This window comes from Melitaea cinxia, chromosome 9 (assembly GCF_905220565.1).
Source record: "Melitaea cinxia chromosome 9, ilMelCinx1.1, whole genome shotgun sequence".
NCBI lineage: Eukaryota > Metazoa > Arthropoda > Insecta > Lepidoptera > Nymphalidae > Melitaea > Melitaea cinxia.
This window is the reverse complement of record NC_059402.1, coordinates 15383912-15406547: the sequence shown is the minus strand read 5'-3', so window position 1 is coordinate 15406547 and position 22636 is coordinate 15383912. Positions and strand designations below refer to the sequence as shown.

The 22636-nt window shown below is 34.0% G+C and overlaps 1 protein-coding gene and 1 long non-coding RNA gene across 2 annotated transcripts; one reads left to right on the top strand and one right to left on the bottom strand.

Annotated features, from left to right (window-relative positions):
* Positions 1-181: 181 nt before the first annotated feature.
* LOC123656489 (CTD nuclear envelope phosphatase 1 homolog) lies at positions 182-22062 on the bottom strand. The gene is given in 7 exon segments (XM_045592165.1): positions 182-591; positions 7785-7941; positions 8550-8665; positions 9257-9369; positions 16599-16789; positions 21815-21939; positions 21941-22062. Coding segments are annotated over 6 exon segments (813 nt in total). The 3' UTR covers positions 182-591; positions 7785-7795.
* Positions 9458-14875, top strand: LOC123656490. Its single transcript, XR_006743557.1, has 2 exons — positions 9458-9580; positions 14797-14875. It is a non-coding gene; the product is annotated as an uncharacterized LOC123656490 (long non-coding RNA).
* Positions 22063-22636: the final 574 nt, after the last annotated feature.

Here is a 22636-nt window from a genome sequence, read left to right as displayed (position 1 = left end):
TATTGAAATAAATTCTTTTTTGACAAACAAAATATTTCTGTATTTTGAAACATAATTGAAAATTTTATATAAAATTGTCTCGTCATTTTAAAATTTACAATAATTCTAGATTATAGTGTACATTTTGAAAACAGTAAAAATAAACGAAGTCGCAATAATCATGCAACTAAAAGGAACAAAGTTGATAACTAATCCTTTTAATCAACAAGTAAACCATTACAGAATGGTTCTTAAGTTATTTATTCTACACTTAAACAGAATCTGGTATAGAAAACAGTCGTCCCCGCTAGCTGTCAAGCGACAGGACACGAGGTCCAAGTCCATAACGTTCCACAGATAATAAATGGGCGTTTTAAACTACCCACACTCCTACACACGTAGGTTGACTTAAAATATACACTGTCTAGGTATATTATACACTAATCACTTTTCATTTTAAAAACAAAACTTAAAAAACATTATTTAACTATATTAAATCTATATGTATATTTGAATAGAAGCGCTGAAGGACCTAACGAGTGAAAAAAATAATAATAAATAGGATCCGGAAGCGCCACCGCCTCCTTGATTTGTACAATAGCCGGTATTTGCCTGCAACAGAAACAATATTACATTTAACGATAAGTTAATGTATATTCCGTTTTTTTGGAAGAGTCTTATTTGGTAAACAAACCCCTGTCAATCGTAATTCACATTTTTTCCGCATTTATCACTCACTTTCACAACACATTAGCTTACGGACATTTGTAAAACTCCATTTACTATTTATTTCACTAAAAACAAATATCAATTTATCATTTTAAACACATAAAAATTATAAAAATACGGATTTCGAGCGTACAGATAATAAAACTTTCAAAAATGACATTTTTATATCTTTTTTTTATGACGCAAATAGGGATGTGGTCATAATATTTTTAGAGGTGAATGAGTATAAGAAAATGAACGGCATGAGCGATAAAATGGGCCGTGTTTTTTACTTATATTTTAAATTTTCACGAATCATAATTTGGTAGTAAGTTATAAAACAATGTTTTTTTTAATATGTACGATTTTTATTTTTGTGTTACCCACAATTAATGTTTAAAAAATGTTAAAAAATGTTTTTTTTTTTTGTTAAATGTTTTATTTTAATGTTACCGTAAAGCGATTTGTTATTATGTTTTAGATATTGTTTTTTTATGTATTTATTTATGTTGAGCGTAAAATAGGCTGACAAAATATTATAAATGTCAATATTTTATAGTAGTATTTATTGTAAAGGTTTTATTTTATATTATGAATACTTCTGAATATCAATTTCACTCTGAACATTTTTAACGCTATCCCATATAATATAAAAGTATAGCACATAGCATTGCCATAAAAGTTTATTGTAGTTCACAGGAAAATTTTGTGGGACTTAGTATGAGACTTAGGATTACCCAATGAGAGCTACGTGAGCAACAGTGTTATCAATCCTTTTGTTTACATGTTATAGAGAGTGTGCCGCCGGCGCAAGGCTTTATATTTATAGTGAATACAAATAATGTGACAATAATACTAATAGGGTTGACTTTTTTTTCTAGACACAAACGGCCCTATTTTGTTGTAAATTTTATTTTTGACGTCTTTTTTACCGACCATTTTACATAAACGAAATATAAATTTGTTGCGTTTTATGCTCAATGCTCGATAATACTAGTTTATAGGAGTATTTCAAAACCATCAAAAAAGTCCTAACGTCAATATAAAAAAAAATATTTTTTCAAACAAACTAAATAAGAAAAATATAATAAAATTATACTACAACATGTGTGACTCTAGGTTCACTGACCTGTTATGACGCGCGGTGATACAACGAATTACTACGAACTAGGTACGTTGGTTTGTTTGGTCGGTCATAGTAGGTTACTAAATTTTTAAATTCTATCTAAAATAATTATCTTCTTATAATTCATTAATTTTGACATGATGTCGCCATTATCGACCATATTTTTTAATTTATTAAAAGCTCTAATAATTCTATTTTTTAACTCATCAACTGTATTTACATCTTTTGAGTACAAGTCGTTTGTTATAAAACTTCACAGAAAATGCGGGATTAAGCATTGATCTTCCCGTATCCTCTGAAAAGCATTTGAAATAGTGCGACCATCGGTTGGATAAATACGGGTGTTCCCATATCTCTCCCGGTATTGCTAAATTAGCATTGCCGTGGCATTCTTCGTAAACAAAAATCGTGTACTCCGAAGCTGTGTAATTATAACGTGGCATTGTAAATAAAATAAAAACTATTATTACTATTAACACTAGCGCCTAATTTCGCACAAGTCACTTAATAACTATTAAACAAGGCATTTATTCTACGTTAATGTTCTTGTCACTATAACAATAAAGTGTTAAATATCGCACAATTCACTCCAAGTCTTTCGAGATAATCCAATAATTAAACGAACAAAACTCGTGCGCATATGTAGAAAATTAACAAATCAACGTGTATGACATCAAGAAACATGAGTACCTAAATAAACGGCACAGAGACCACTGGCCGCTTGTCGCGTACGCGGCAACTCAGGGAAAAACCAAAAACAGGTTATAACATGTTTTGTTTACGCTAGCCTACGCACCAGGGCTGACAGATGTACGATATTAATCGATACGATTTTTTTTTTCATTTTTACTCATGTAAGATCGCTAGACTAAAATCGTACGCAAAATGTACGATTTTTATATTCCTATTACCTGGAAGCATTTCATAATTAAACATCATTCACCGGCAAGCTTGTATTTCGTTAATTTCCCTTATTGAATGAACCTACCACTTTTATATGAATGGTGACTCTTTGAAAAATCATATAAAGCCTGTATTTGTTTGCTTTCTAATGAAACTTATAATTTATCTTGTGGTAATAATTGCGACTTGAAAAAAAATACATTTTGAAATAAAAAACAATTTTTTTTTTTTTTTTTAACAAACTTTAAATTTGTTGTTTTCCTCATTACAGTGCAATCTGTAATGTGAACGAGAAGTCAGCGAAGTTAATTTAATCAGAACAAAACTTAGAAACAGTTTATCCAATGATACACTTAAGGGCACATTATTAGCCTAGCAATTAATATGAAGAAACGAAAATGATACGAATTTTAAGCCAAAAAATTCTTTTGTTAAAAAATATGACCACAGAAAATTTTGTATGAGTGTGACAAAATTTTTTGGTAGCCCTGGCACAGCAAGTTGTCCTTTACACGTTCTCAGGGTCATTGCAACACACGTGCCACGTTGATTGTTTTTTTCAGCTGTTGCAAGATTTAATATTTTAATGTAATAACGTGGTATTATTAATAATTGTTGTTATTGTTATTTGTTGTCTTTATCGCATTTGTTGAATTGCTCGAGTAAAAATTTCGCGAATATTTTGATCTTGAAATAAATATAGTCAATGTTGGCAACGAAATACTTAAAAGACATTGGGAACTTTTTTCCCCACTTTTGCCCTACTAGCGGACACAAACGAAACTTATAAAAGTTTTTAGATAATGTTACAGAATTTACAACTGTGTATTTTTTATTCCCATAACTAATGGGAAAGCTGAGATAATGATATTTTCATAATTAGTATTTTCTCTTATTATTTTATTAATAAATCATAATGTTTGTTTTTCTAAACGGCTATAACAGTTAAAACATGTTTGGCATGGCACTGAACCGCTTCCGAGGTAAGAGGGGAAAGTACTCAGATAATAAAAAAACCGGTTTCGCTGCGTACGCGCAGCGTTCGGTCGCAGTTTTCAGTCATCTGTCGTCGCGATCTATGCGTTATTTGAACCTTCCCGCTATCTTTTGCAATATTGGAAATCACCAAGAATCACCAAGATTTTAACAGTGATTATATGCTAGACATTATTAACATTTATAAATGGGGCCTAAAAAGGAAATAGGATTTCGAAAACTTAGACAGATTTGATGACAATGAATTCCATTTTTGGACATTTTTAACAAAATATCAATTTAATAACATTTTAGATTACACACCATCTTTAAGAGTAAGATCACAAAAACTTGCTACAGTTTTGGGCATATATCTTGCAAAAATAAGGACTGGAGAACCAAATGAGCGATTGGCAACATTTTTTAAAATATCTAGAAGAACTTTGGAGAAAAAACTTAGATTAGCGAGACAATGTCTGACGGAAGACTTCGTCCCTCTTCATATTAGGATTGATCATTTAACTAGAGAGGAAGTTGTAGCAAGGAATCTCACAATTCCAAATATTTTTTTTTTTGGAAATGAAGGTCAAAACGCTGTTATTGTTTTAGATGGGACATACATCTATTTGCAAAAAAGCATGAACTTTTTATTTCAAAGAAAGACTTATAGTCTTCACAAATACAGGAACTTATTGAAACCTTTTTTAGTAGTATGTTCAAATGGACATATAATCGACATTTATGGCCCATACGCAGCAACAACATCCGACGCGACAATTCTACGTTAACCTTTTGTTACCTGAATCTGAATCTGGACTGCAGTGGTATTTCCGATCAGAAGACGCATTTATTCCTGATAGAGGTTTTCGTGACGCCATACCTTTCATAGAAGAGTGTGGATTTTAAGCGCACATGTCACCCACTAGAAGATTTGGCGAACAGTTAACCACTATTGAAGCAAATAAATCTAGATTAGTTACAATATGCCTGTGGGTGGTAGAAGGTGGTGGTTGAAGTGAATCGACATCCAGAGATGATAGAAAATAAAACGCTCATAAGAGGCCGAATCCAATCCGGGCAAGTGCGATTGAGATAATACTACACGTATATTTTAATTGATCCCACAAGAAATGGATACGAAGGATTGCAGGGATACTATTGCTCGTGTATCCATGGACGGCGAACAGTAGGTTGTTGTGCGCATACCGCATGCATAGTATATTACCTCTCTTGGGCTAGACATGAAGAAAATTTTAATCTCATGCCAGCTGCCTTTTTGGATAATATATTATATCATAGATTATGACTCATAATAAACTACTATTTTTGTTTATCTTCACTTGTATATGTCCTCCTTGAGTGCTGCTTAACTTAACAAGACTATAAACCACAACCTCTTAAGTTTGCCATTTCAACCGCTATACCAAGCTAGTCGTCAAATAACACAAAATATATCTACATACAGTACTAAACATTTACATAGTGTACAAAACATTAAAATAATACGATCACCATAACTGAATTATAAATGTAATATTTCGATATTCCCATACGCCACAATAATGCCTCTTTGCTAAGCAAAACTATAGGTTAATAGCTTTCAATTGAGACATGTTTCAGCTTTGTCCGCCGTGGGGTGTTTTTCCATAGTAAAGGGCCCATTGTTATTTATTAAAGATTATAAATTTGATACGCCATGTGTGCTCCCCGTGATATTACCTACTTGAAAAAACTATGTTAGATTCAGAATTTACATTTTCCGAATTTAAAATTTAAGCATTAAAAGAAACAATAAATTTTTAAAAAACATAAATTATAAAAAGAATATTATTAGAATCATATTGAATATTAAAACTATTTAACAAATGTTTTTAATATGTCTTAACATATCACTGACCTACCAAAATAGATAACAATTTTGCACGTTTTTATATGTTCGTACCGATCGCGCTCAAAGGGTCGTTAACCTGCGGGTGACCGTTTATTAATGTTATACAACACGTAGTAATTTAAAAAAATGAAAAATCATATTTTTTGACTAAACTACTGGATGTATTTTATTGATTTTTTTGTATGCGGGCTTGGAATATCATTACATATACGATGTCAAAGTTATCGTTGTATTGTCATCCCCACCATGTATATGTGTATATATATATATATATATATATATATATATATATATATATTCGTAATTCTGTACCTCTATTAATTCTTAGCAAAAATATTTAATATATTATTAGGTTTTGAAATAATTTTAGCATATGTTAGCGTTAAATATTTGAACATAAAATGAATTTTATATTCGTCTATGGCTTATTAATATTGTTCATTCATTTGCTCTTTGTGTCACTTTACTATACTTACAATATTACTCTATTGTCTGTGGTCGGAAGTACGCCATATTTGTTTACTATTTAGGACTATTCCAAGAATATATATAGAATATAAGTACAGTTATCTATACTAATATTATAAAGAGGAAAGATGTGATTGTTTGTTTGCTTGCATTGAATAGACTCCAAAACTATTGAACCGATTTGAAAAATTGACACTATCCACGGGCTATATTAAATTTTCAAAATAATTAGGAAAAAAAAATATTTTCAAAATTTTGTTAAATACCCGTGCGAAGTCGGGGGGGATGCTAGTTACCTAAACATATACGGTCTTACTTATAAAAATCTCGCTAAGCAATACTTAATAGTTAAACGGGTCTTAAGCTATAAATCCATGTTTAACTTTTGTTTACTTACAAACGTTGATTAGCTGTTACTTAGTTAAGAAATGAACAAAGAACGATACTTAGATGGTTGGCACAGATTATACCTAAAATAATCGATTAGATAGAGAAATTGAATGAACGAAATTGTTAAAAGTTCTATTTTTTCCATATTATATCATCTATGACAGTGTTCAAGTGTCGTGAATTTGACAGATAACGCTCATTTAGTATATTTCATAGTGGGAATTTCTATCTAAATAATTTTTTATCTTTCATTTTTAATGAGTTTTTATTGTAAACATTTTATTGAGTTTTAGTGTGATTATTGTATTCTAATTAAATTGTCATCTATACAAATAAATAAAATTGGAGTATCTGTTTGTAATATTAAAATAATTGGAAAATTAAAATAAGAAAATTAAAAGAAAATGAACGAGTTTTATTGTGATTATTGTATTCTAATTAAATTGTCATCTATACAACTAAATTGGTGTGGCTGTTTGTAATATTAAAATAACTGCTTTTTTATTCATATGTATACATACACGGTACATATATGTACCAAAATAACATTTTTTATAATTTTCTTCTTCTCAAAATCAGCTACTATCTATCTAGCTTAAATCAGCTACGTCGTTTTGGAAATCACGAAGATCTTCCAATCCACCCATGCTTTAAGCACAAATATAATTTTTTTTTTCTAACAAACAAACGCAAGTAAGTATCAGACGTCACAATAGAACATCTAATTTATGTGAAATCCACCATCTTGCCGCTTAGCGAGAGTTAAACTATGTCTCGGCAGTGTTTAATTTTGACGGGTTTTTTAAACACTACTTAACGACTTCTTAACGCTAAATTGTGTTTATATGTGAGGTTTTTGCTTATCCGTTGTTAAGCAATTGATTAAATATTAAGAAATGTTTATAAAACCGTTAAGTTAAAAATTTAAGGGAAATTGGTCTCTAAATATTACATATTTAGTGGTTTAAAAATGGGCAACTTGGTGTTAGATTGTTATTGTTCATATGGTAGGATATCTTGGAAGTGGCATCTACCAGAATGAATAGCAGATAGTGGTAAAATAACAAAATGTAAGAAAATATAGGAAGGATGTTCTTTTAAATACAGTTTATTATGTAACCATATTATTTTGGGTGTTGAAACTCTTTATATGGGCAGACTAGTACTATTGGTTGATTGTGTGATGAAACTAGAAGTGGTGTATTGGGTATGGTCGGTTGTGTAGTGTGTAGAGCGTAGTTGGTTATGTAGTTTGTAGTGCGGTGAAGGTGCAGGTTGAAAGAGAGCACGGAGCGCACGTCGTGTCGGTAGTGCAGTGTGTAGTGTGTAGTGCGGTCTACGTACGGTCCCGGTCGCTACCACAGGCGGTGCAGGTGCAGGTTGCGGGAGAGCACGGAGCGCACGTCGTGTGTAAACCGCAACGCGTCAAGTACGGGCAGCAGGTTGAGCAGCGCTATGTCCAGCGGGTCCGAGAACCACGACTTTATGGGAATTGCATTATCTGAAACACAAGATTTAGTTGTTAATATCGCGAAGTCTATATAAAATTATTAAGGCAAGGCACAGCAGAATTGTTCTCAAATCTGGAGCAGCCCAAATGAGACACTGCTTTCAAGTAGTGTTGGTTTCCTCTGGTGAGTAAGGCAGCCAGAGCTCTTGACTCGTTGTCGACCATAACCCATCAGAGGACGGGGTATGCGCTTGCAATGCTCCTGGTTTTTCTGGTGTTCATAGGCTACAATATCCACTTAACGTCTAACAAATTGTGTAATTGTTTGTCGCAATGTATAACAAGAAACAAACACAAATTAGTAGATTAATTTCTTTGTCCTATTTTGAGGGAAATGGACATCCAATAATTAGACATGAATAATTAGTTCAATAGCACTTCTATTTGAAAGGCAGGTTTGTTACTTATTATATTTTACTATTTATATACTTTTAATATAACCCCCCCCCCATAACTTAGGGGTATGAAAAATAGATGTTGTTTGATTCTCAGACCTACCCAATATGCACACAAAATTTCATGAGAATCGGTCAAACCGTTTCGGATGAGTTTAACTACAAACACCGCGACACGAGAATTTTATATATTAGATATCGTACCTGGGAAATCCCGATATGCACCCGGAGAATTGTCCAGGATGAAAACCCTGTTTAGATCGTCGCATATCGACGAAAGGTTCTTTGTGTATGACCCGTGTTCTGCGGTACAGTGCTGTCTGACAAATATAATAATTTGGTCAGTCTACTGAAAATGTATTTAAGTTATCAAAAAAGTTTGCCCTTTTATAACATGCTTTATTTTTATTTTTCCAATAAAAAATTCAGTTTCAGTTTGAAAGCAGCTGTCAGCTGTAGGTATTCACAGCCAATATTTTATAGAGATAACTCGTGCTTTTTCGAGGTATATTCAAATATGGCTCATCTAGTTAGCACTTTTTAATCACAGATGGCAGCACTGAAGGAAATATGTCAGGCTATTAGCTTATTTATAGTTGCCAATTTGCAGAGCAGTGGAGTTGTGAAGTAAGTCTATGAAACAATTAAAATGAATAGGGATTTTATAATAATTAATTTTTATTTTTATTTTCGGTTTAAACAAAAAGTATTTAGAACTTTATTAATTTATGAATTACTATATGATTTCGAGGTGGAGAAGGTAGGGTCTTTGTTTTGCCATTTTCTATGAATTATCACTGAGAGAAACTAAGAGGAAAAAGAGGTAAAAATTGTAAAGAATTGATCACATAATATACGGTAATCTCACCAAGGATAGCTAAGTAGCCGTTTTAATAAAAAATTATAAATACCTGTAAAACCTTCTCCTAAGAATTCCTCGTCCATTGTCAAGTTTGTCAGCGACCGCCGCCCCATATATCTCCATCGACGCCGTGAAAACCACCAACTCATACCATTGTGACACCTGAAATAAAGTTAATAGTTTTTAATATTTTTTATTTCTGTCCATGTGATCTAATGCATGCATATGAAACATAAATGGATACCGGTCCCGCTTGCGTTAGCTGTGGTCAACACACGTGTTTTAGTGATCTTGGTGTCTTATTTCTTATTGTTTACAGTGTAAATAGTAGATTATTGTGGGATTAGTGGTTAAACTAACATTATTATTGTAGGTAAGTGTTTAATTATAATTGTGTTGTAAGTTTAGTGTATATATTTAATTTTAAAAATGGATCTCGATCGTCCTCCAGACCCGCCAGATACGGGTGGTTCTACTGACGATAGAATTACATCTGAATCCTCTTCCTCTCATCAAAATATGAGAAAACGCCCAGCTATTAACTCTTCCAGCGACTCCTCTTCTAAAAAATTATTGTACATCCATCCACGGCTAGCCCGTCAATACAATCTCTTTACACTCACCCATCCTTTTCCGAAGGCCCTAAGAGTTACTCTGATGACGACAAAGGTCCCTTCATTGTCCATGTTGCCCGTGAAACCCCAGACCCAGCCTCAGGAACTACTATTCGCGCTTTGAAATTCGGCCAATTTTTACACACACACAAAATTGGCTCGGTTGTGAAAGACGGCGTTAAAAATGTAGGCAGAAACAAGATTTCTGTTGAATTTATTTCAGCTCAAACTGCAAATGATTTCTTAAAAAATCCCATATTAGGAATGTGTAAGTTCAATGCTTCTGTACCGACTTACAATATAACTAGAATGGGTCTTGTAAAGGGTATTCCGGTTGACTGGTCAATGGAGGAATTAGTGGAGTCATTAGAGCTCCCATCTGGCTGCGGTTCAATTATGAAAGCTCGTAGGCTTAATCGCAAAAACATTCAGGAAGGCGTAGTCACTTGGGTCCCAACCCAGTCAGTGGTTCTAACTTTTAGAGGTCAAATCCTCCCAAGTAGAGTTTATTCGTTCCATACATCATTACCAGTTGAGACCTATAATTTGCCTACCATACAGTGCCTAAATTGTTGCCGTTTTGGCCACATTAAGACACAATGCAGGTCACAGCCAAGGTGCTACAAGTGTTCACAATCGCACACAGGTGAGTCATGCGACGTAACTAAAGAAAATGCCACTTGCTTACATTGCTCTGGTAGGCATTTTACAACCGAGAAGGACTGTCCTGAATACCTCCGTCAAATTAAAATTAAAACCGATATGTCCACGGATAACATATCCTATATAGAAGCATCCTCTCGCTATCCTCCTGTTCGTCGGTCATATGCAGAGATGACAAAGGAAATGTTCACTCCCCCCGTATATATTCCCACTTCCTCAACACAACCTCCTTCTTCACCAAATAGGTCCTATCGTAAAACGGTAACGCATTATCCTCGTCCTGTAGCCGCTCTAGGCAAAGGGTACGATAAACAAGCCCATCAATCCATTGTAGGTGACATCCCTTCCTCTCTCCCTAATGGTTGTGCACTAAACAACCCTCAAAGTCCCTTAACCCCTTATAGTAGTAACCTATTAGAAAACCTCGTCCAAATGATCCTCAGTATTATTACTACATGTAATGATATGTCCTTACCGCCCAACGTTGCCGCATCACTTGCTCAACTCTTTTCTATTCTTAAAAATGGCCCCACTCAGCTTCCTTCAATGGAACTGTAAGAGCATCCGCCCAAAAAAACATGAAATCCTATCCTTAATCAACCTGCATAATCCTGCCATTATTGCCATCTCTGAAACATGGTTAGTTCCAGGTTCTCGTTTTCGGGTTCCGGGTTTCTACTGTTTGAGAGATGACAGAAGTGATGGGTATGCGGGTAGTGCCATCCTTATTCGGCACAAAATCCCCTTCTCCCAAATCCCCATATCCTCCCCCAGCCAGCACATCAATGCTGTTGCTGTTAGATCCTGTGACATTTCCTTTTTATCTCTGTATATTCCTCATCCTAGTCCTTCCCTTATCCCTGAACTCCGTTCTATCTTTTCCTCTCTTCCTAGCCCTGTTCTTGTCATGGGAGATTTCAACTCCCATCACACCTCCTGGGGATCCCACCTTACTGATGGTTTTGCTCTCCTGTTGTTGGACGTCTTTGATGAATTCAACTTTTGCATTCTCAATGATGGTTCACCAACTCGGAGAGCTTATCCTAATCAGAACCCCAAATCTGCTGTAGACCTTTCCTTAGCCTCCCCTTCCTTAGCTTCTATGTTGTCCTGGAAAGCCCTCCCATCCACTTTTGGCAGTGATCACTTTCCCATTATCCTTGCTATGCACTTACGACCTTCCCTGCCTTCTAACCCTATCCCTATTCATAAATTTAAATTGAATTTTTCTAATTTCTCTCCTTATGCTGAATCTGTTGATAGCATGATTGACATCCTCCCTGATTCTCAAGATGATGGAAATATTTTAATTTGTTATGATCTTTTTCTTAATGCTATTTTAAATTCTGCTAATACCCATTTTCCTAAAAAGCACCACTCAAAAACACGTTTGCTTTCCACCCCCTGGTGGGATGAGGATTGCAAACGCCTGGCTGAACTAAGATCGGAAGCAGAAAAGGCATACTCTCTGAACATGTGCCCTGAAAACTTTATCAGGTATCAAAAATTGGATGCCAAGTTTAAACGCTTGGTGTCAAAAAAGAAAAAATTTTGTTGGGTTCGCTTCTGTGAATCCCTTACTCCCCGCTCTCCTCCACGTCTAGTTTGGAACCAACTTAAAAAATTTCGCCGCTCCCTAGCCTCTGATAGCCTATCCTCTAATGATCCTTCTGTATGGCTTAATGATTTTGCAGACAAACTCGCCCCTCCCTTTGTCCCTTGTGAGGACAAGATCTTTACTTCAATGCCAGCATCTATCTCGGATGAAATGGATGCCCCCTTTTCTTTTTCTGAGCTTCAGTGTGCTCTGAATGGATTGAAAGATTCAACACCTGGGGAAGATGGCATTCCATACTCTCTTATCCAAAATTTAAATGATAAAGCAAAACATTGCTATCTTAACATAATTAACACCTTGTTTATGTCAGGAATCGTCCCGCAATCATGGAAGTCTCAAATTATTATCCCAATATTAAAACAAGGTAAAAATCCCTTAGACAGTAATTCTTATCGTCCTATTGCTTTATCGTCTACTCTGGCAAAAGTTACTGAGCACCTTTTGAAAAATCGCCTGGAATGGATAGTGGAAAGTAGAAACATTCTGTCTCCCTCCCAATTTGGCTTCCGGAAGGGTTTCAGCACAACTGACAGTTTAAGCTTACTCACAACAGACATTCGATTAGCTTTTGCTAAGGGAGAATATCTTGTAGGCATTTTTCTGGACGTAGCGTCTGCATACGATAGTGTCCTTCTTCCGATACTCAGGCAGAAAATGCACCAGCTGAGTATTCCGCCAAGAATGGTTCATTTTATATGTAGTATGCTATCTTGCAGAACAATATCTGTGAGACATCCACTATTTGTGCTTCCTCCCAGATTTATCTGGAAGGGTCTCCCTCAAGGCTCTGTCCTCAGTCCCTTGCTCTATAGTATTTATACACATGATCTCGATATGTCTGTTGATAGCTTTTGTAACATTTTGCAGTATGCAGATGACATTGTTTTATATCATAGTTCAAATTCAGTAGAAAATTTATCTTTTCGACTTAACTCTGCTTTGCATTACCTAGGCCAGTGGCTGGGTGACAATGGTCTATCTTTATCGATAAACAAATGCCAGGCTGTCACCTTTACCAGGAAAAGAGTAGCCCCTGTCTTTGATTTGGTTTATCAGGGTGAGCGCATCAACCTGGTGGACAAGGCAAAATTTCTTGGTATAATACTCGACAGCAAACTGAATGGATTTTCCCACATAGAATATATTTCCAAAAAGTGTGAAATATCACTTAATGTATTAAGAGCAGTATCAGGTGTATGGTGGGGTGCACATCCCTACTGCTTAAAATTAATTTATCATGCCCTCGTACGTAGTCATATGGATTATTGTCTGTTTGTTTTAGACCCTATTAGTAAGTCACTATCACAAAAGTTAAATAAAATCCAATACAAAAGCCTACGGATTATCCTAGGTGCCATGAAATCGTCGCCTACTAATGCCCTACAGGTTGAGTGTGTTGACCCTCCTTTGCAAATCAGAAGACAATTTTTAAGCGATCGTTTTGTCATAAAATCATTACAGCTGTCTTCCCATCCTCTTTGGCCTAAACTCAACAAGCTCTCCCAACTCTGCAACCCAAACCGGCCACGTTCCTACATTTTAATCAGCTACACCAAATTTTCAAACCTCCCAAATCCTCTCTTAACCTTTTGTATCAATCCCTTATTCTCTACTTCCTTCAAAGCCCTTACCTTCAATGTTCCTATCGTCACAGATTTGGGTCTGAAAAAAGGAGATCCTGGTATAAAGTTAAAATTTCAAGAAATTCTTCATCAAAATTGGTTAAATCATCATCATATATATACCGATGCATCTAAACTTTCCCCGTCCAGCTGTGTTGGTGCTGCCTGCTGGATCCCTAAATTTAAAATCATTCTCCAATTTAAGTGTCCCCCTGAAACATCTGTGTTTACCGGTGAAGCTATTGCTATACTGGAAGCCATCCTCTTTGCCCTCTCCCATGACTTAGGACCAACAGTAATTTTCACTGACTCACTAAGTTGTCTCTTAGCCATTAAGGAAAATCCCTTTCGTAGCAAATTGAAAATTTCTATTGTTTTTAAGATTAGAGAGGCTTTGCTCTCTTGCAGTCAAAAGGGTCTGCATATTCTGCTCGTCTGGATTCCAGGCCATTCAGGCATTGCAGGCAATGAGACAGCAGATTCGTGTGCTAAAGCTGCAATCCAAACTGGTATCCTTGATCACTACAAAAACTCCTGCCAAGACCTTCGTTCCCTAGCCAAAATCCATATGGACAAGTCCTGGAATTTATCTTGGAGTTCATCAAAATTGGTAAAGGGTAAATTTATTCAAATATACAGCCAGACATCCCAAGACGCCCTTGGTTTTCTCTTCATAGACATGCTCGTCGTTGGGTAACATCTAGCATATGTCGCTTACGTCTTGGCCATGCGTGTACACCTGTTCATCTGGCCAAAATCAGAGTTCGTGACCACTCATTGTGTGAATGTGGCCTTGACGAAGGCACGGTTTCCCACATCCTTTTTTCCTGTCCCAAACTCATCCGTCCTATATACGACATCCTTCCCCATGATATTCCCCGCCCTATAAATGTTCAATGTTTGTTAATGTTGGTGTTTAGTCCCTATTGTAGATTTTTGTGTAAATATTTTGAAATAAATAAAATTAAGTTGTAAATAAATCATGTGTCTGTCCTAGTGTAATTATTTTGTAATAGTTTAGTTACTAACAGCTGTAGTCTTAGTTTAACATTAAATGTTTGTGTTGTTTTAGGTTATGGTGTAACAATGAAAGTCTGACTATTTTGCCTGTTTTCAAAATTAAATAGAGACTGTTATCTCTACTGCACCGACCAATTAATCTCCTTCGTGTGTTCTCCACTCTACGTGACATTGGCGGAATCAACCGTGCTACTTTGGCACAACTGAATGCCATTAAACCAATCAATCAATCAATCAACATAAATGAGTTTATTCAAGCAGTTGAAAATCTCTGTTATGGAGTATCTGTTGACCAACCATTTGGCTCTTTTAGACTGAAGGGTAAACTCTCTAAAGCAAGGGTGAGCAACCCGTAGGCCGCACGGGGCCCTAACAGACATTTTGTGCGGCCCGCCAGAGGTTTAAAAATTTTCAATACTGTCAATTATATTATAATAAGGCCAGTTTAGTACATTTAGGTAAACAATTGTATAATGTTAAAATATTAAATAACTATTTCTTAAAGATTGTTTTGTTTTATTTGGTAACAATGGTTTATGGATATTTAATTTTTTTTATTTGGAAATATTGTTTTCACTAAATGTGGCCAACTTGTTGGCCTAAAAGTTTGAATTAACTCGATTAGGCCGACCAGCAAGTGGCCTAACTCATCCAATGTCTCCGCAAAGATGACAATTTCGTCGGCGAAACGGAGGTGAGATGAATTCATCGTTGAGATTAATGTCTCGTTCTCCCCAATCTAAGGTCTTAAAGACATCCTCCAGCGCAGTGGTGGGATGAAAGGGGGTGGCTAAGTTCTATAGTGCCGTAGCCACACAGCATACCTGATGTGTTTGTTATAAATTATGAGGCATTAAAATATTAAATTCACTTTAAAATATTTAACCTAATCTTTAACCAATTGGAAGTTGTAATGATTTGTAAATATTCTCTTATGAGGAAGGTGAGTTTAAAATTATAATTATGACAAATCAGTACTGTCTAAAGATACTACAAATAATGAAATAACACATAGATGTTGAAAATAGATAGTAGTTAGCCACCCAGTATTACAAAATGGTTTCTTATGCTTTATTTTGTGCGCATTGTATGCAATATCTATCTACATCTATTCTCAATAGAGCCTTAGGACAACTTGATTATGGATCATTAAGTCGATGAGAGTAAAATATAATTTAATCCTGAATAAATCAAATGAGCAAGCATAGCAGAGGTAGAGACCACAAAAGGTACATTTACAGGCAGTAAATAAATGAGGTGATTTTCTTACCCAGAGAAGGATAAATGGGGCTAAACATAGTGAATAAAAGAACACTACTTTCCTGTATAGATAGGTAAGTCATCATCATCATTACAGCCTATACAGTCCACTGCTGGACATAGGCCTCCACAAGTTTACGCCAAAAATAACGTGAACTCATGTGTTTTGCCCATAGTCACCACGCTGGGCAGGCGGGTTGGTGACCGCAGTACTGGCTTTGTCGCACCGAAGATGCTGATAGGTAAGTATTTAAATATATTTATTTCTAAATACCATTAAGATAGTTAAGAAGCATTGATTGCCTTAGTGATAAGCAAATACTAACTGTGTTTTTTTTTGGCTACTGCCTATAAGCACCTGCAACACCAGGTGTATTGCAAGCATGTTGCCGACTCTACCCCTACTACTCTAACCTAACCTAACCTAACCCAACCCAGAAGCTCTAGCTACCTTCCTTACCACAGGAGCACAACACAATTGTAAGGTTGATGTACTTCCACAGTCGGTCTGTGCGAATTTTTGATAAAGATGTGCTGATCCCAATGCACTTGTGCCTAACAAAAATGGTTTTTTTGAATAAAAATAATACTCACAATATCCAAAAAATAGTCAACATGAGGCCGTTTATGCACGAAGAATCTAACGGGATGTTTGTCTATGGTAACTTTCAGGACAAAATCCGGTGGCGTCCCTGGCTTCACCGTCGGCCGTAACATTGCGTCGTGATGCGAGTGTATTAGCGTCTCGTCTAAATCTAGTACCAGCATTTTCCTTTTGACTAGACCTGTAATTTGTAACAATATGTTATATGTATATGGGGTCTTTTTATCTGGTTGCTTTTTGACTGGACCAGTAATTTATAACTATACTAGCAACTCAATAAACATTGTTCTGTCATCTGGTCAGAGACACCATTATCACCTAAGTCCTAAGAGTATAAACGACCTAATTTCAAACCTATCAAATATATATAATTTTAATAAAAAACTGGTTAAACTGTTTTGGAGGAATACATTAAAAAAACTGTGACACAAGTTTTTTATACATTTGTTTTTAGCTCCGACTCCTGCTTTACACGGAGAACGAGGCCTATGCTCAACAGTGGAATGTTACAGATTGAATCAATCAATTAATGTTTTATATGGGACTTTTTATCTAGATGCTATAGGGTCTTATATTGTTTTATTTTATTAGTAAAATCCAGAATTATTATAGATGAAAACAATTCTCCACTTCCAAGAGATATTTCCTTAAACTCATCTAAATTGTGATTAGATTTAATTTTTTTATGTCGGATTTATTGACATTTGTACTGATTCATCCTTAACAATAGCCATTATTATTTAAAATTTTAAACCATACTCTAATTTATAACTTTGCCTGACATAAAAAAAATATATCAATAGATTATGGAGGATTATAGAGGCTGTATAGGATTGTGGAAAACTGGGATGTTTTGCGCAAGTTTGGGGAGGCATATGTCCAGTACTAAAATAGACTTAAGTTATAAACAAAGCTTAAAGATGTTTACTGATTGTGTGGTAGACATTGGACTTATGGGTATTTAGGTATTTCTTTTAGACAAATAACACTATATCTAAATAAAAAATTACTTTCAAGTAGGCCAAAAAGCCCTTTAAAAGCCTATTTACAAATTAAAATAATATTTCTTTTTAATAAATTAGTTATAGCTAACGGGAAGATGTTTAACTAATCATATCTCTGTATCTGCTTAGAGTCCAATATTTTCATATAAACAAAGTTAATTTAAAGATATATAAAATTTCTTATAACACATTTTTTTTACATAATTATTATAGTTACTACTTTTCATTTAAGGACAAAACATGCAGATGTACATAAAGCAAGAAAAACCTGTTATGACAAAAGGTTTTTTCATTGACAACATTCAAGATTCCTTACAAGATCTCTTAAAATAATTAAAAAACATTAACCAAATGGCTTAGAGTAAATTTATTATATTGTACATCGACAATTTTTTTCAAATCTCTGACACGAGTAATTAATTTTTAGATTATAATTAATTACTTGTGTCTTCATTAATAAGGATGTATTTTTAAAATATATTTTTAATGAGAATTAATTATTATCTTTGAGTACATTATAATTTTTTTTGTGATATTTAGTTTTTTTATTTTTTTATTCAGATTTAGTCTTTTAATTCAATAGTACTTATATAAGCTAATATAACTACAGCATATTTGAATTCTCTGGTCAAATTTATAACAATTATTTTCTTCTCGAATTGACGTTACTTTCTTTAACTGTGTTTTTTTACTCAACAAACTTTTCTAATGCAATGCTTAGAAAAAACACAAGTGATTGTTTTTAACAAGTAGCTAAGTAGGTTATAGAGAGAAAGCATTGAAAATTATTCATTACTTTAGATTGTATTTATCAAATCACAATTTATTTAGATAATGTACAATAACAGTCAAATGTTTTTTATCTAAATTTATTATATCTTGTTAGATAATATTCGAAAATATTGAGAGAGATAAGTTATTATTTATACATATTCTTGGAATAATGTAAAATAAATACTAGGTTTTTCATTTAACTTTGGTATAAACTAACATGGGATCATTGACGACGCGTTGGCGCAGCGGTAATAGCATTGGCTGTTGCGCTGGCGGTCGCAGGTTCGATTCCCGCTCACGACAGACATTTGTATCTGCCATATAGATGTTAGTCGTGGTCTGGGCGTTGTGCTTGTGTATTGTGTGTGTTTCCGGACCCCCGGACACAGGAGAAAATCCTACTGGGGGCCGTTGAGTGTGAAGTGTTTATTTATTATTTATTTATTTATTTATTGGATTTTTCACTGCTTAAATTGTTAATTAAATGATTATAGGGCATAGGCCTCTTTCTCCGTATAAGAGAAGGATTGGAGCTAAACCATGCATTCGGAGATATTTTCTCCTATATTGAGTGACAAGGTGTAAGTATATAGCAATTTCAGTTAAATACTTGGACAGATATTAATTCTTTGAAGTACAATGTTATTAGATTCTTACAATGACAAGAGTCCACTGCCTAACTATAATCTTCTGTTGTATATTATTTTAAACATACCAGATTATATTTTGATTTTAAAGATATTAGGACCTCTCATTGTGTTTCCAATATACCTATTAAACATAACTAGTGGTCATCCAGTGTTCGATATTGGACCATAATTTAACCACAGACTTTAACAATAAACAAAATAGTATATATGCGTGTGTGTGTCAAATACATGGTATTGTGTGTAATTATTTTTTCTATTGATTTAATGTACTTTTATGCATAATCTTAAGAAAAATATTAACATTCTGAACTCATTCTCTATATAAACTATGTGTGCGAAATTTCATACTCCTCCGCGCAATACCTACAATTTCAATCATACTACTTGTCCAATCTGAATTAATATTTAATGTTAATACAATTAAGGCTAATAAAAGTTTGTGTTTTTGATTAACAACAATTAAAATTTTAAGGCTACATTATTTAATTTTTATATTTATTTTCACTCATTCGAATATAATAACTTTTGTAATATAAATTGATAGTTAATCTGAACCAAATTATATCAACATACATTTGTTAATTATATTGCAAGTTTTTTTTTTTATTAGAATTAAGTCTAAAGGTATGATTTAAATATAATGCATCTAATTAAGACAATAATTGACTTTTAAGTCATTAAAGGAAAATCACAAATGATTGTGTATTGTTTAGTGAATCGTGTAATATGCGTGACTGCGGTTAGCTGGGTATTTTTAATAAATTATGTTTTTTGTAAATCATATTTAAATACGAATTACATATTGATAAAATATGAATAATATTTTACGTTTTTACCGACATAATAATAAAAAAATATGAACTGGTTATTTTAATAAAAATCATGAGTGCAATTAGAAAAAAAAAGGAAAAAAAATGATCGATCTGGAGATGGGGATTTGAAACGTGGTCTTCTCGGTCAACCCCGAATGGCAGATTTCCCACCTGAGCTATTACAACTTTATTGACAATTGCGAAATTTACCTTCGTATTCTAACCATATTGTAGCCATTTTTGCACTGTCTAAAAACAGGGATAAAACGAAATTTCCTAAAAATGAATCTACATCGATTTATTGCCCCCAAAATTTCATGAAAATCGTTGGAGCCATTTCGAGATTCAGATTGTGTATATATATATATATATATATATTTTCTTTATTTTAGACCTGCGAATAGTCGCCTAGATTATAATCAGGTGTGTTGCAAGAGATTAGTGTTTGGAGAGATAGAGCCACTGTTCCATCTCCCCTTAGTAAGGCAGCACATTGGCTCTCTTGAGTCTTCTAATTTGATTTGGTCTCAGAAGCATACTGGATAACCGTTTAGGATGAGTTGTCAAGCGGTCCTTGTAGTTCGACTGTCCCTACGTACAGTATCGAAACTGAAAATTCTCTATTTTTTTATTGCATGAAAAAACTACTTTTTATGTATATTTTCAGAGAAAAAAGAGAAAATGCTATAAAATACACATAAAATCACATTTTTCATGAGCTTATACTAAATATCGAGACTTAACAAATCATTCAGCGTAAAAAATGTAAAGTGCCTTTTTTCAATTTCGATATTATACATAGGGACAGTCGAGTTGGCTGAATATCGTTTTGCTTCATCCAAGATGTGTGGGATTTCTAGATACTCGTGAATTTCCGAGTTGCGAGCATACCAGGGCGCCGAGGAAAGTACCCTTAGAATATTGTTTTGTGCTTTCTCAGCAGGCACATAATGTTGGATTTGCTGGCTGTCGACCACAGTTGGATTTCTATACGTCCAAATCGGTTTTATTATAGAACAATATACATTCAGCTTGTTGGATAAGGTTAACGCAGACTGTCTACCGAGGAGGAGGAGGAAATTTTTAAATCTTAGATTGATTTCGTTGCGCTTCGTTTTTATATGATCTTTCCATATCATCCTCCAGTCCAGGTGAAACCCAAGGTATTTGACGCAGGTTGATTGCGGCAATGTGTCTGGGCCTAGGTTGACTGTTTCACGTCTTAGGATAAATGTGATGTGGTGAGACATTGGAGCGCTTGCTTTTATGCATCACTTAGTCATTCATATAAAAGAATTGCTCATTTAATAGTATTAGATAAGGTTTTTCCAAGATGCTTGTGGTTGAAAATCACATATTTACTAACATACAACCATGTAATAAGTATGGATGTACAAACTTTAAAGTCACATTGTTGGTTGAGTAATATTACATATTTTGAAATGTTATAACAATATGCAATATACTATATTATTTTTTAAAGGTAACTATAATATTTTGTAATTTTACAGTATTATACTTAGATTTCATAACTTAAGAAGAATTATATCTAAACCGCAGGCCACAGCTAGTATTGTTATAATTCCATTAATGTTCATGTTTTCCAGTATATTTAAATTCTTATAAAAAATAATAATGTAAATGTCAAATAGATAAATGAATCTTAAGATAGTGATAACACGTTTTAAGGTTTATATGAACCTTGTTAGACATTATTAATAATTCTTGTTACACATGTGTTAAACATTTGTGAGCCATGTGTTTGCTTTGTTTGATTATAATGTAAACGTAAATTTCCAATAACGAAAACGACTTGTTTATTGTACAGGGTAAGAGATAGAGCTATAAATAGACGAGGATCTTCGCTGATAACGACGTCCAACGTGTCCCTGATAAAGCTACAGGGATGTTAATCGGACGATTGACAATATTATTAATAGATATTGATAAAATCATATATACTCACTCAGCCTGTGTCGAGATACTGGGGAAAGTGGATATATTTCATATTTGACAGATTGATATTGAGCCAACTGAAAAGCAAACACCACGTGAGACACAAAACTTGTAAATACATACAATTTCACTAAACAGCCGCTAAAATTTTATATTTACCGCTCGATATTGCTTTCTAAACATATAACAAAAACAACTCCATACTTTGGATGCGATTAGCATGAACGCGCGAATGCCCATTTGCAATTGTTTCAGCATTTGAAATGTTTACGAAACGATTGCTAGTATACTTATACCGTAAGTGTTAAACACCGATTGACCAAACGAGATCATTGACAGCGTAATTCAAAACAAATTCAACGAAACCCAGTGCCGAAACATCTAACCCGCCATGACATAATCGACCCAAATCTTACGCCATTGACAAATTTACACTTTCTTTACCTTTCATTACTTCTCTATGGTATAAGTGATGTGATTTGATAAATTTAAGAATATTGTTAGAAAGAAAAAATCATTAAAAATAAAAAGTCGTTAATTAAATGGAAAATAAACATTTCATTTCAGTCGTTTCTTCTTTAATTAAAAACTGAACACAATTTTTATTCTTTTAATAACAATTAGGGTAACGTATTCATTTTCTGTGCATATGACTATTGACGTTTCACTTTGGGGGCGGGTATCATCTAATATTCTATAAGAATTTGTAAATCTGCCTGAAAATGAAGTTATTAGAATACTTACGCTAATTTCAAGTGTTAGTTAGGTAATTTGGAGAATCAATGTACCTTTCGATCTTCATGTGAGTTACCACTATAACTAAAGTAATAGC